The sequence below is a fragment of the Lipotes vexillifer genome, unplaced genomic scaffold (assembly GCF_000442215.2).
Source record: "Lipotes vexillifer unplaced genomic scaffold, Lipotes_vexillifer_v1.1 scaffold688, whole genome shotgun sequence".
NCBI lineage: Eukaryota > Metazoa > Chordata > Mammalia > Artiodactyla > Lipotidae > Lipotes > Lipotes vexillifer.
The window spans coordinates 441,983-457,012 of NW_006776111.1; the positions used below are offsets into that span (position 1 = coordinate 441,983).

A 15,030-nucleotide genomic window follows, 5' to 3' on the forward strand; every position below is an offset into this window, starting at 1 on the left:
ATTTTGTACAGATGTCTTTGTTTTACAAATGTTCTTCAAATGCTGTTTAAAAAGTGAAACAAAAAACTTGTGAGAAAAGTTTCAGTTTAGTGTGTAAAACACTAGCCCCACCTTTTTCTCTTCCTAGATTTCTGAGTGTTTTCGTATGTTTGTAAGATTGCAGTTATCTGCTGAGAATAGTAACTTTCATTTTGTCAGAGGTAATAGAATATAGTGATTTCTTTGGGCTATGAAGCAAGTTTTCCTGGGTTTAAGTCCCAGCCTGCCATTGGTTACTTGCACAACCTTGAAACCTCTCTGCCCTTTAGTTTTCTCATTTGCTGTAAAAAAAGGCATCAGTCGTACATTACAAAGTTGTGAAAGTTAAATTAGCCATTAGAACACCTGGCGCAAATATTGGCTGCTCTCATTATTATGGTGATTAATAGTAGTAGTAATAGTATCATCAGTTAGAGTTTCCAAATGTGCTTTCACATCAGCTCATTTTAAACCATTTCTAAGAAGATTTGCTTGTTTTGTAGGCAAGTCAGCTTAAGCTGAGTGGTTGTGATAAAGTCCAGGGTTGTGTAGTTGACAAGAGATTAGAGCCAGGATTAAAGCTCTTGGCCTTTTGACTTAAGTGTTTGACCTCATGGGTGTAGAGAAAGAAAAAAGTGGAAGGTTACTTAAGGAGCAGAAATCTATAAAGCATTCCATTCTATAAAGTGTCCCATTGTTGTCATAACCTACTTATGTTCCTCTGTGTGATGTTCTTTTCTTGGAGGACAAATGTTATATGGTCTGAATTCTGAGAAAAACACATGAGCGTGTTTCTTCATTATAATTAGGTGAGCAGTGTACCCTTACTGTTGTCTTGAACATGGGCTGGCAAACTACAGCCTGTGGGCCAAATCCAGACTGCTGCCTGGTTTTGCAAATAAAGTTTTACTGGAACCCATCCTGCAATGTCATAATTAAGAAGTTGTGGCAGAGACTGCATGGCCCACAGAGCCATTTACAGAAAAAGTCTGCCAGTCCTTCCCTGGTCTAGGATGTTAAAATAGTTTTGTTTTTAAATTGAAAAATAATATATGTATAGAGAATTATTACAGTGATTTTGTCATAGCTTGATGCTGTTGCTAAGTTTGTTTTGTATATTTTATTTGGTGTTTTTTCACTGCCCACTCTGGGCCAAGACTCCCTCTCTAGGAGGGAGCTGGGCATACTGAGAGTCCTTGGCTGGTGGCACTGCCTCATGGCGGTTGTCAGGGGCTGTCAATGAGAAGACTCTTTCACTGATTTCACTGCAGTCCCTGCATGACTAGAGAGTATTGGATTTGCAGAGTGTGTTCTAAGCCTCTGTTTGGTTATATTATACTCTCCCTAGTATTTACAGTTAATTTAACAGATCCATTTTATGCGTTTTCTCCCTGGAGGAGCAACATATGTTTACGTTTTTGGTTCTGTTCTATAAACTATTTTAATAAAAGTGACTCTCATGCTACTGATTAATCATAAGCAGTCGCATTGTTGAAAAAATCCTATTACAGTAAAAGCTCAGACTAGTTAGGATAAGGTTCAACTGTAGAAAATTTGCATTGTAAAGGTTTGTATTTTGTATTTCTTATACTCAGTCATTCCATAAACTGACAAGGTGCATCTGAGAATAAGCTGTTGTCTAAGGTTTTTAGGGAATTGTATATTTTAACAAACAGGAAAAAGTCTGATTTATATTTAGCATATCTATTTCATAAAAATGATTGCTTCTGAAGTACTTGAAAGCAGTGTTTAGAAGAGATTAAAACTGCAGAAATTTAAAATACTTGTTTCATTGTTTGTTTCTCTTGAGAGAAATGTCTCCACTGAATTCTGAAGTTAGTGGTGTCAGTATTGATACTGCTTATGGTGTAACAAATACATGATGATTAAATTGGTTCTTATGAATGCGAATTTCTAGCCTAAATCTGAGCATTGAGCCAAGTTAAATAATCAAGTTAAATAATGGGATCAAAAATCCTTTAACTATACAGTCCACCTATATCATCAGGGCTGAATGCAGGTTCATGCCTTTGTTCTCTCAGAGTGCCAGGTGAGTCCTCATACACATGCATGTAGGGCATATGGTGTTTCTGCTTAAATACCTTAGAGAAGCCTTGGCTTTTAAATTAAAGATATAGTTTTTTTATTTACACACCTTATATGTCACCTTCCATAGTTGTTTTCTTTGAGTTTAGAGAGCTGTAAATATTCTTTTGCTCTAGTATATATCGTTTCTGTTAGATATTGTGTAGTTCTGTCTGGAACATACATAGAACTTTGCCAATAGGCTAAAAATTATTGTGGAGACATCCATATACATAAGCTGAACATTTCTGTTTTTACTGTTTCAAAATGTAGAGAAGTATAACCTTCTTCTGACTGGTGAATTTCAGGGTTTTTTTTCCTGATCCTTGGTTTTAGTCCTTTGTCTTAGGTAAAAAAGATTTCATTACCTCCAATTTGAAAGATGCTTGATTCAAAACAAGATTTATATTTGATATTGTTGGTAATTAATTTGGTGCAGGTACTATTACATTTTCTTTTTCAGACATGCTGTGGAGTCCTGCATCCTTTCCCCCCGACCCTTTCACCTCAAAAATAGTCAGGTAGAGAGATTCAGTTTATTAAATCTCAGTGAATTTAATCAACAATTGATGCCTTCTTTCCTATGGCTCCTGTGCCGTGCACAGTTGATGGTGAGTGATCAGCAGTCAGCACAGTGAGTGTTCTTCAGTGAAGGTTGAAAGATTTTTTCTTCACCAGTAATTTTGACATTACCCTGCTCATTTTTCCTTTATGAAGTTTTGTTTTGTTTTTTTCGGTACGTGGGCCTCTCACTGTTGTGGCCTCTCCCGTTGCGGAGCACAGGCTCGGGACGCGCAGGCTCAGCGGCCATGGCTCACGGGCCCAGCCGCTCCGTGGCATGTGGGATCTTCCCGGACCGGGACATGAACCCGTGTCCCCTGCATCAGCAGGCAGACTCTCAACCACTGCGCCACCAGGGAAGCCCCTATGAAGTATTTTTTGATAATGCACATGTTGTCAGTGTATGATTATAAATATAAATTATGCCCTCAACAATCTAGGCAAGATCCCTGGTACCATAGAGCTTATATCCAAGTGAATAAAACAGATAAATACGTTTGAAATATGAAACAGTAATTTCCATTAGTGGTAAGGAAAATCAGGGTGATGTGACAGTGCAGGAAGAGGGGGCAGTATTAGAGACATGCTTGGGCAGAAAGAAGGCTTCTCTACGGTCAACTTATCTTGATATGAGTGAGTGAGAAGGAGCCAGCCAAAGGAAGATCATTCCAGAATAAGACAGAGATGGAGATACATTCAGCTTATTGGAAGAACAGCAAGGTGACCAGTGTGGCTGGACCACAAGGGCAACATAGCCAGGGATTTGGAGTTCTTAAACGGTTTTTTTTTTCCTGTTTTGGAAAATCGGTTAGGGAGAATGTGAAACTTCAAAGTTTATCACTTGAATTGTTACTAATTATCTTTTTTAAATAAGATTCTTTGTCTAACCTTTGAAAGTGAGTGGAATATTAAAGACCCATCCTGAACTTCTGTTGTTCAGATAAGAGCCAACTGTTGGGCTTCCCTGGTGGCGCAGTGGTTGAGAGTCCGCCTGCCGATGCAGGGGACACGGGTTCGTGCCCCGGTCCGGGAAGATCCCACATGCCGTGGAGCGGCTGGGCCCATGAGCCATGGCTGCTGAGCCTGCATGTCCAGAGCCTGTGCTCCGCAGCGGGAGAGGCCACAACAGTGAGAGGCCCGCGTACTGCAAAAAAAAAAAAAAAAAAAAAAAAAAAAAAAAGAGCCGACTGTTATTTTCAATCCTTGGGAATTTTCAGTTAGGAGATTAAAACTCCAAACTGAGGTTTTGTTTTCATATGCTTTGTAGGGGGAAGGGCTGAGGGAGGACCATAGCTGATACATTTCTCTAGTTAATAGAGACCAAGGTGTAGTAGTGTTGTGCTCAGTGATTGGTGATGGATTTTAACCCCTAAGAGGAGTTCGTGGACCTAATGACAGCAAGGCAAGCTTAAATATTATACTTTATAGTCACTATTTTTAAAGTAAAAGTGTACATTTTATTTACTCCATCAGCTGAGAATTATTTTCTTGTACAAGTACAATATAAAACATAAAATATTATAGAAACAGACTTCCACTCACGTGTAAAAGTAGTAAGTATATGAAAAATCTTATTTCTAGTTTAAATAACGTAGGACAATTCTTTATTGCCTTTGAGAGAATGTTAATAAAAAATGAAGAGTATGGTAACACTGGTCTCTTGTTATAAAATCAGCCAAACATACTGCACAATCAAGGGTTGTTTTACTCTAAATATTAATCTAAGTACGTAATAATCATACCACCAGTGAAGCCCTGATGATGCTGTTGTCCCTTAAGTGAAAGAAGGGTCCTTCTTAGTCTTTCCCCAGTTGTTCCTTACTAAAAATTGATCATTTTTTCAATTATACTTGTTGAACAACAGATCTGTTTTCTAATTCAGATGGACTAGGTTAGTCATTATCGTCATAAACGAACATGCAAGATGAGAATCTCTGTACAAGCTGATAGGCTTCATGTGAATATGTAGCTAGGTTATTGCCAGAAAGCCATTTGTCAAAGTGAGTAATATAGACACTCATATTTTTTCAAAAACGTACACCACACATATATATATTTCTGAAAATAGATTACAATGTATAAAGAACAAATTTAAATTGTGAGAACTTCGCTTGCAAATATAGCCAAGTAGATATAAGGTAATTATTCCCCCTGCTTTCTCAGCATACTCCCTGGGCAGCTCTTCATTTCTCTGCCCAAGTACCAGCCCAGAATCTCCACATCTCTCTGCCTTTTTCATGCCTATAATCGTCTGTGTGCCATGCTGTAATTTTTGAATTGCTGTCGAGGAGGAACTGCAGTATGTAAATATCTGTTTCCATATGAAATTTAGAAGATTAGCAATGGCTGCAATATTCTGAGAAGTCAGACTTGAGTGTGCCTTGGTTTTTCTTTCTCATATGTATTAGGAGCCCTCCATGCCGAACTGTCCCTGCCAGTGGAGAAGAACTTTGGAGTCTGGTTAAGTTACTTTCTAAGTTTCTATCTTTATTGATAATTGGGGCTGAGATAGTCCAGTGGCCTTTAAAGGGTACCTAGTTGCTGTGTTCATCCTAAGCTGTGTAGATCTTGCCTCCCTTTATGCAATAAATGAGTTTCTGAAAAGAAATTATAAATTGGCTTATGTAGGATGAGTCATTTATTATGTAAGAGGAAATTAGCTTTATAAAAGGATTTTTTATTACAGTGAACATTCAGCATTAGTTTATTTCCTGTATTAAGATTATTTTTAAATAAGATGTAACCAGTCAGTTGGGGAGGTGTTTGAGAACTAGAAATCAGAAATAAAACTCCTTGAAGAATTGGCAGTCTGGCATATTTCATCAGGGTCCAAAAGACAGAAAGCACAGTTTCTTGTGAGCAGAGCGAATTTAACATAAAGAGATTAAATATAACGAGATTGGAGTGACAAGGGATTAGCCAGTAATAAATAAAGAGAACTCTGAAAAATATAAGAATCAGATGTAAGGAGCAGGCCCTTCCCCTGGTGCTGAGATGGATTTGCCAAAGGAAGAAGCTTCCCCACCTGTCCTCACACACCTGAGGCTCACTGCATGGCAGAGAATTCACTGTGGTGTCACTGGATGAACTTGCAGGAAATCTGCCCTCCAAGGGGCTTGGGAAAGCCAATCTTGAGGAGGTGTCTTGTCAGAGACCGCGCACTGTAAAACCAACCTAGGAAGTGTCTGGGGAAAGCTGCTGGCCACTGAGTGCATCTGGCCCCTGTGTCCTGCAGGGGCTGCCGAGGGGACAGAGGAGAGCCCCTTCCTCCTGCAGTGTCTCTCCAGGTCTCTCTTCTGACCTCGCTGCCTGCCCTCTGCCTGCACTAAATGGTCCCAAACAGCTGTGACTTTACACCTGAAGTTTTGCACTTAATCTGTTAATCTTTGCTGATCTGGTTGAATGTGTGTTAATCTGCTACTGTACTTACAGAGTTGACTGGATACAACTTAAGGCTCTGTTTACAATGAGCCCATTTATGTGACTGTAAAAACTCTCTTTCAGAGACTTTGTCTTAACAACTGTTCCGCAGAGCTTTCAAGCAGCCTGCAGTCTTTAGATTAATGGATCATTACTGTTAGATTAATATGTACAAGTGAAAAATCCGAAAAAATCTATCTGCTTACCCTCTAGGGGAAAAACAAAAACACCCTTCAGAGGGTCTCAAGGTCCCCTAGAATGCCTGGAGTTTCTTTCTAGGCTACTAGGAGCCAGAGTGTGGTAGATAAACATGAGTCCAACTCAGGACAAAGATGGTTTTTGTATAAAGTTGGCTTGACTCATAATAGCAGAAGTTGTTTTTTTACTAAAACTTAAATATTACATGGGAGCCATTAGGGTAGAACTGTGTAAGGAAGGTTTGGGGAAAATGTATTTTCCTTTTTTATGGCTTCACTTTCAATAACTGCCACTGATTGTAGGCTGATTCTGTGTCTAAATTCTATTCTTTGTCTTATAATAGACTTAATGGTCATACATGCTCATAGTAGAACATTTTAAATGTTTGGAAAAGTTTATTATTTTGTTCTGTACTGTTACTCTAGATCTTCATTGCCCAACACCATTGCCACTAGCCACATGTGGCTGTGGAGCCTTTGAAATGTGGCCAGTTTAAATAGAGACGTAAGTGTGAACCTACACACTGGAGTTTGATGACTGAGTACACAAAAAAGAATGTGTAAAATACCTCATTAATCATTTATATTGATTACTTAAATAATATTGTGGGTATACTGAGTTAAATAAAATGTATTAATTGATTTCACCTCATTTATTTAATATGGATTCTAGAAATTTTTAAATTACATAAATGACTTGCCTCACAATTCCATTAACAGCACGGCTCCAAATCTACATGTATTGAATAATGCTTCCATCTTTTGGTAGATAATGGAAATACACTAAAAATGAACAATGATTTTTCCAAATATTAATTGTATGAAAAATCTAATAGAATGATGTGCGTTCCACCCATCTGCAATGTTAATTCATAATAATTATATTAAAGAAAGGTGGTATAGAGTATGAAAATTAGCCAGCTCTACTAGCGGGAGTTCCGTGTGATGTACGGAGCAAGAGCCCTATTGCACGACAGTCTTGGTTATCACTGGGGAGGACGTTCAGATTAAAATATTATTGATTCTTAGTTATCATTAATGTCACTTGGTCACATTCTAAGTTTAGAATTTTTAAGTTACAAGAAACAAGAAAGTCAATTGGAAACGTTTGTTTTTTGATCTTTTTTAAGCAAATAGTCTTTAAAGTCTGTTGCAGAGCAACAAAATCTGTAGAACTACTAAAATTATGTAGTTCTTTAATCTCATTCTCTTCAAAATGTTCATACTTATATCATTTGCATTTTTCAGTGCAAAGAATGCAAGGAGAATTTATTATTTTGTATTTCCCTTTATATTCTGAGGTGTGCCTAGAGCAGTTTGGGGATAGAGTTTAACTGTATTTATTTATACTTAGACTAATTGTATGTAAGATTTTATTACATAAGCAGTGGCTAAAAATTTTAACCTTTTATGATTTAGAAAGTTCATTCTGGTTTGAGCTAGAAGATATCTTGGCTTTACTTTCTGAAAGACTGTTTTACTTACATGCAGCTCATTTAATACATATAATTTAAAACCGGAATACACCCCCACTGAGTAGTTAAATGAACATGAAAATAGAAACTCTGAAAAGTGCTTATGTTTTATTTTTTCAAGAGGATAACGGGAAGAAATTTTTTCCTGGTAAGAGACTGCTAATAATATGCATTAATAGAATAAAATTCGTTGTTTAAGATTAGACTTAATTCCATTTTTAAATAATGAACATTATTTTAAAATATTTAAAAACATTTCAGTCTTTACTTCTTTAGTCTTTACTTTTCAGTCTTTACTTCTAAAGACTACAGTCTTTACTATGTAAATATTTTCTTATGAAAACTGAAATAGTGGAGATAAATCTCAGATTTCCCTGGGCTGCTGTTTTGTCTGCTCCCCACTCCAAGAACCTCTGTCGCCTCTGTCTGTCTGGGTCTTTCTGCACGTGGCGTCGACATGTGTTTGTGTAGCTGTGGAGAGTTTTCTTTAATACCTCAGTGATGTCACACCACATATATTCTGCAGTTTGTTCCTCACATTTTATTTTGGGGCTATTTTCATGTCTCCAGATATAACTCTATTTCATTGTAACTTTAATATTTTAATTTTTAATCTTCAATTATGAAAGCATTGTATGCTCGTTAGAACAGGTGAAATAGGCCAAATCTGCCAACTCCACCTTATCCCAGATCTCCTTCTTGAATTAAGCTTTCCGCTGTACTCGTGCAAACATTGTAGCATCATAGAGTTTCTGTGTGTTTTAAAAATAATTTGAAGAGATCAGGCTCTGCACATATTCCTCAGATAGTAGTTTATTTCACTTAACACAGGTGAGTATCCTTCCAGCTTATTCTTTTGATGAGAAATTTTCCATATTATGGGAAGTCTGTTTCTAGGTCTTTTTCATTTATTTTTTTTAGATGTTGGGGTAGGAGTTAATTAATTTATTTTTGCGGTGTTGGGTCTTCGTTTCTGTGCGAGGGCTTTCTCTAGTTGTGGCGAGCGGGGGCCACTCTTCAACGCGGTGCGCGGGCCTCTCACTATCGCGGCCTCTCTTGTGGAGCACAGGCTCCAGACGCGCAGGCTCAGTAGTTGTGGCGAGCGGGCCTAGTTGCTCCGCGGCATGTGGGATCCTCCCACACCAGGGCTCGAACCCGTTTCCCCTGCATTAGCAGGCAGATTCTCAACCACTGCGCCACCAGGGAAGCCCAAGGTCTTTTTCATTTTTGTCCATGAGTTCACACATTGGCTCTTTTTATTTCTAAAATAATTAAAAAGTGTGTTTGCATATGTTCTAAATATCAAATTCTTATTATATGTATTGTTATATCAATATATAGTCTTAAAATTGAACTCCTGTTAACATTTGTTTGGTCAAATTGCTAATGTTCAGTTGTTTGAACTTAAAAAAAGTCATTTGGTTCAACCTAAGACATTTTTTCAAATTATTTTCACACCTTTTAAAACTTTTTATGTATTCACTTCATTTTGTGCATTGAATCTTACTTTAAGAGTCCTCTATTTTTGATAAGATTTTTAAAATATATTTTATGTTTAAGACTTTATCTGAAATTGATTTATACTTATGTCATTGATATGCATAGAGATCTAATTTTTCTAAATTTGTGGACAGTTGTTCTAAACACTGTTTATTAAACAGTGTGTTCTCTTTCAGCAGTTTTGGGCTGCTGCTTCCGTAATAAACTTTGGTACTGTGGATATATTTCTCCATTTTCTGTTTTGTTACATGGATCTATTTATCTGTTTCTGTGGCAGTAGCACTCTAGTTTTAATTACTAAGTTTTTACAATATTTTGTTATCTTTTAGAGCAAGTCCCTTGTCATCCTTTTTTGACATTGTCTTGGCTGTTCTTTTACTCTTTACAAATTGTTTTCACAATATGCTCATAAGTTTTTATTTTAATGATGTATAGTCTCCGGAGCAGAGAGGAAGAGAGAATTTCTAAACCCGGGGCTGTCTCAACTCCTGTAAAGCATGCAGATGATCACACACCTAAAACAGTGGAAGAAGTTGTAGTTGAAAGAAATGAGAAACAAACACCCAGTCTTCCAGGTAAGCCTAGCCTAGAGTGCAGGAAACATTTGCATTCAGACTAAATTGTTTCACAATTTACAGGATTATATTTACAGAAAATATAAAGATGCAATTATTACTACTACTACTATTGCTGCTACCTACTACCCATGTGTGAATTTTTCTGTACTTCCAGCATTTTCTTTGTGAGTGGGAGGTTGCCATGTATCAGTAAGCATTCGTGAATGTTTTTCAAATTTTCCAGATAGAAGTTATTTGTGGTTCACAGCTGTTCACAGTGAGTGAGGTTGTTTTCCAGCACTGCTCATTAAGGGAAATATTAGATTGGCTTTAGACACTGTTTAAAGTTCTCTTGTCTATTGAAAGTGTTTTCACAAACACTTCATGAAGTATACCTTGCTGACCTGTATACAAGACCACACATAAGAATCTGCAAGGTTCTGAGATCCAGTTGCCTGAAAGGCCTGGAGGTCCTGGTTCTACTGTCTCTCAGGTCCTTCTCTCAAAACCTGTTTCTGCTCTGATTATTTAGTGGCAGGAATGTGGAAATTTAAAAATAAATTGTATCACAGTGAAGAAAGAAGGCTACCTTGACAGTCTTAACAGAGAAATGTAGGGATTCTCTCTTCTTATATTCCTCTTCCTCTGTTATTCTTCCCTAAAAAGTATATTTTTCAGACTGTAACAGCTGGAGCTGTAGAAAGCATAGGTGACCATGTAACGTGCATACATGCTATAAAGATCGCAGAATTTATAACTGTAAAATGTACCCTAATATATGCATATGTAGTATATATGTTCCTGGTCAGGTTCTCTGAACTTAACATTTTTGCTGTATTTTGCAGACTTTTTATTGTTTGGTTATTTCAGTGGTTGCTTGCTTTGTTATTCCATTTTGTAAAGTGATTCCTGCATAATTTAAATTTTCTTTTCTTTTAGAACCAAAGCCTGTGTATGCTCAGGTTGGACAGCCAGATGTGGATTTACCTGTCAGTCCATCTGATGGGATCCTGCCTAATGCAACTCATGAAGATGGGATTCTTCGGTAATGTGGTTTTAAACTTGTGTTGTCTTCTCTGCCCCTTACTAAGGATTATTTAAATTGAGAATTCAGTTGCGAACCATATTACATATGCTTTTAAAGACAGTGTATACTATTTTTTTTTTTTTTTCCTTGCGTTATGCGGGCCTCTCACTGTTGTGGCCTCTCCCATTTGCGGAGCACAGGCTCCGGACGCGCAGGCTCAGTGGCCATGGCTCACGGGCCCAGCCGCTCCGCGGCACGTGGGATCGTCCCGAAACGGGGCACGAACCCGCGTCTCCTGCATCGGCAGGCGGACTGTCAAGCACTGCGCCACCAGGGAAGCCCTAGACAGTGTATACTATTAAATGCTATGGTTAGTGTTTGTTTTGGTTTTTTAAATTATTTATATGATAGAATCAGTCAGAGATTAGAGAACAACAAAGAAACATTTAAGATGTTTACTTCTTTCTCACCACTGTTTTCTCTACCTAGTTTTTAGATTAGGAATTACAAAACTAGAAAATTGTTTTCTATTTAAACATCAGAATTTTCACAGGCATTCTAAATCCCTAGCATTTTTTAAAAAAATCAGTGTTCCTCCCTATCAGCACTATTGACATTCGGGGCCAGATAATTGTTTATTGTGGTGGACTGTCCTTTACATTGTGGCTGCTTAGTAGCATCCCTGGCCACTGGCTGCTAGTAGCACACACATACACACCCCAGTTGTGACAACTAAAAATATCTCTAGGCGCTGACAGATGTTCCCTGCAGGCAAAATCACCTCTGGTTGAGAAACCTGTTCTAGATTAGTTAGCAACTCAAAAGTAAGCTTTTGATATTCACAACTTTTATTACTTTATATTTTATACATTGAGATTGAGATGTAGATTTTATATCCAGATTTCAAACTGTCATGATCATCAGATTAGTTTTTGTTGTCTCTCTGGTAAAAGAGACATGACATGAATAATGGAAAATTACCAAATTTCCTAAAGTAGATTAGATGTAGACCTCTGCTCTCATCTGTTTTCTCTGCTAAAGAAAATTGGGTTATTACCATAAGACCTAGCTTGGTAGAGAGAAATGGCTCCTGAAATAGGTGAAAGTGTCACAAGTTTAAAATTATACATTTTGGGGACTTCCCTGGTGGAGCAGTGGTTAAGAATCCGCCTGCCAAGGCAGGGGACACGGGTTTGAGCCCTGGTCCGGGAAGATCCCACATGCTTAGTTCCTCCACTTAGTTCCTTAGTGGAGGAACTAAGCCTGTGTGCCACAACTACTGAGCCCGCGTGCCTAGAGCCCATGCTCCGCAACAAGAGAAGCCACCGCAATGAGAGGCCTGCCCACCACAACTAGAGAAAAAGCCCGTGGGCAGTAGCATAGACCCAGTGCAGCCAAAAAAAGAGAATGGCCTGAGAGCTTTCGTAACTCTGTAAGTTTTACGAAAACTTTAATAACTAGATTCCAGAGACCTGTTTCCCTGAGGGAGCATTGAAGGACAGATACCAAAGAGAACTGAGATTGTGGGCAGGATTTGTAGCTTAGCCAGGAAAGGTTTAGTTATTCATTCAGATTCAGTGACTGGATTTGAGGCAGAAGGATTTTTGCTATTGCATGTGGTTGACATAACACAGGGCAGAGTATAAAATATTAGGCATGTAGGGCACATGACCCTAAGAAGGGGCCTAGAGCTGTCCTTGAACAGTGGTTTTATCAATAAAAAGCCAGGTTTTACTAAAGGATGCAGACTACAATCAGCTGTTTTACTTTTTGAGGTGCACTAGATGGGTCAGTGTTAGGAGAGGACTTGAGGGACCTGGGGCCTTAAGGACTTTAAGGAAATGTTTAAAAGAGCTGTCTGTACAGTTGATTTGGGAGAGGAGTCTGTCAGAATGCTCTTGATGCAGGTGGAAAAGTAGGATCCATCACAGCTGAGGGACTCACACCCTCCATGATAAAGCCAGTAAATAGATACGGGGCACTGAGGGTACCACCAGCCCTGGCAGTAAGTGACCTCATCTGACCTACAGACTCTCAGGTTTCCATCTAGCTAATGTTAGTTCTACATGAAGAAACAAGGTCAAATATGACTACCTTGTAAGTTCTGAAAGCTAAGGTGGTCTTTAGTTGGTTTTAAAGAACAAGGCATCTCTCTTCCCTCAACTCATTCATTCGTTTGATTTGTGTTTTTTCATTACTACTAGTTTCTAATTATTTGCTCATTGTTACTTAGTAAATTAAGAGGAAAAGGACTTTTTCCCACACATCGTGTCAGAATAGGTAGAAGAATTGTGTGTCTTCTTGGCTTGGAATGTGGGATGGTTATAGAAACCTAGAAGGAAAATTTGTAATTATGTATGTAATTTGTAATTAATTACCCCAAAGGGTAATGCTTAGTTATGATGTGTTTCTGTCTAGCCATTCTTCTAAGGCATTCTTTGGTGTTTTAGGAGTGTCACAGAGCTTTGACACTACACTGATAGTAGAGGAATGTGCCTGCATTAATTCCTTTCCATTCTCTCTAGCAAGAAGGGGGCAGAGCTTAAATATGGGACTAATCCAAAAAGGCTGAATGATGATAAGCTTTTTGTTTAAAATTCAAAGGGGCTGCAGAGTAAGTGATCTGTGTGAACTACTGAAGGAGTCCCCTAACTGCACAGTTTCAAAACCACTGTCTGTTGGGTATAGAGATTACAGTGCTTAGAGCCTGATTTTGACTCTCTGGCATTAGGGAAATTTGTCAGTTTATGCTCAGTTTCTACCTTTGTACAATAGTGCTTCTTAGTTATTCAGTAGAGATGATATGGTATGAATTGGGGTGGGAGAAATGGAAGATTTTTTAGCCATTGTTAATGTACCACATATATCCAAGACTCAAAGTTGGGAAAACATTGTTATGAAGTAATTTTATAATTATATGTAAGACAGTACTTACATATTGAATTTGGATATTTCAAAGCTTATTTTGTTAATCAAAAATTAAAACAAAGTGTTATTAAATCTGGTTTGGTATTCTAATGATAAATTTTATTCAGTAAATTAGAGGTGTAGGGTAAATTTTAGAGATGATGGTCCTTTGTTTTATTCTAAATATGGTTTTTATTGTAGTAGTTTGCTATAACTCTTCAAGCTTCTCTTAACTGTTTCAAATGAAATATTTGTCTTAACAGGCCCAGCATGAAATTAGTAAAATTCAGGAAAGGAGATAGTGTGGGTTTGCGGCTGGCCGGTGGAAATGATGTTGGAATATTTGTAGCTGGCGTTCTTGAAGATAGCCCTGCTGCCAAAGAAGGCTTGGAAGAGGGTGATCAGATTCTCAGGGTATGTCAGTGATCAACTTATGTGGTTTCAAAGTACTTAGATCTTTAGAAAACGGCATCAGACACAGCAGACTCACTATTGCAGTTAGCTTGTAATCTGTTGTAGCGTCTAGAACCAATTTAGCATGCAGACTGAGAATCCATCAGGTCTTCCCGTTCCTGCCTTTGCTCTTATTCACTGCTGTGTTGTTACTACACAGTGTGGTGCTTTGGTCTCGTGTTAATCACTCATGTTCATAGAACCTAAAAAAAGTAAGTCTTAGAGCCCCATAATATCCACCATTTATTTTAAGTTCAACTAAACATTCAGGCTGGCTAGACTCTGCCGTGGGCCACATATTGCCACTAGGGCAGCGTCAGGTGTTCCTCTCCAGTGGGAGTAGTCTTTGCAGCAGCCCACAGAGCCCTGTAGGACCTTCTTCACCACAGGTGATGGCTCAGGTGTGCAGACACGGGGTTTCCATCAGGCACATGTGTAAGCTGCCCGGGCTCTGAAGCTTCATACCCCACAAGAGGAAAGAGTCCAGGAAAGCCTAGTTAAGACGCAGGGTACCAATCGGGTCTTTTTCTTTTGTTTTTTGTTTGTGTATGTTTCTGTTTCTTTTCCATAAGCAATGCCGCCTAGTAACGTAGTACCATCTTTATTTCTCTCTTCTCTTTTTAAACTATCCAAACTTCCTGCCAGATGCACTATATGCCGTTTTAATCAGAAGATCAGATCTCTCAAGTGGGAGTTCCTGCATCTTCTGCTCTACTCCTCTTGCCAGAGGAGACTGCCTCAGATTGTCGTTGCCACCTCTGTTCTGGTCTCTTCCTGCATTCAGGCTACCTCCTGCCCCAGAATATGGCTGCTTTGTTCATGTTTTCCTC

At 38.4% G+C, this 15,030-nt stretch overlaps 1 protein-coding gene across 1 annotated transcript in view; it reads left to right on the top strand.

Annotated features, from left to right (window-relative positions):
• TJP1 (tight junction protein 1) overlaps window positions 1-15,030 on the top strand; it is a 116,470-nt gene that overhangs the window by 70,148 nt on the left and 31,292 nt on the right. The window contains exons 10-12 of the mRNA XM_007450273.1: window positions 9,692-9,831; window positions 10,753-10,858; window positions 14,011-14,161. Of these exons, the coding sequence (XP_007450335.1) occupies window positions 9,692-9,831; window positions 10,753-10,858; window positions 14,011-14,161 (397 nt within the window). The remainder of the gene's footprint in view (window positions 1-9,691; window positions 9,832-10,752; window positions 10,859-14,010; window positions 14,162-15,030) is intronic.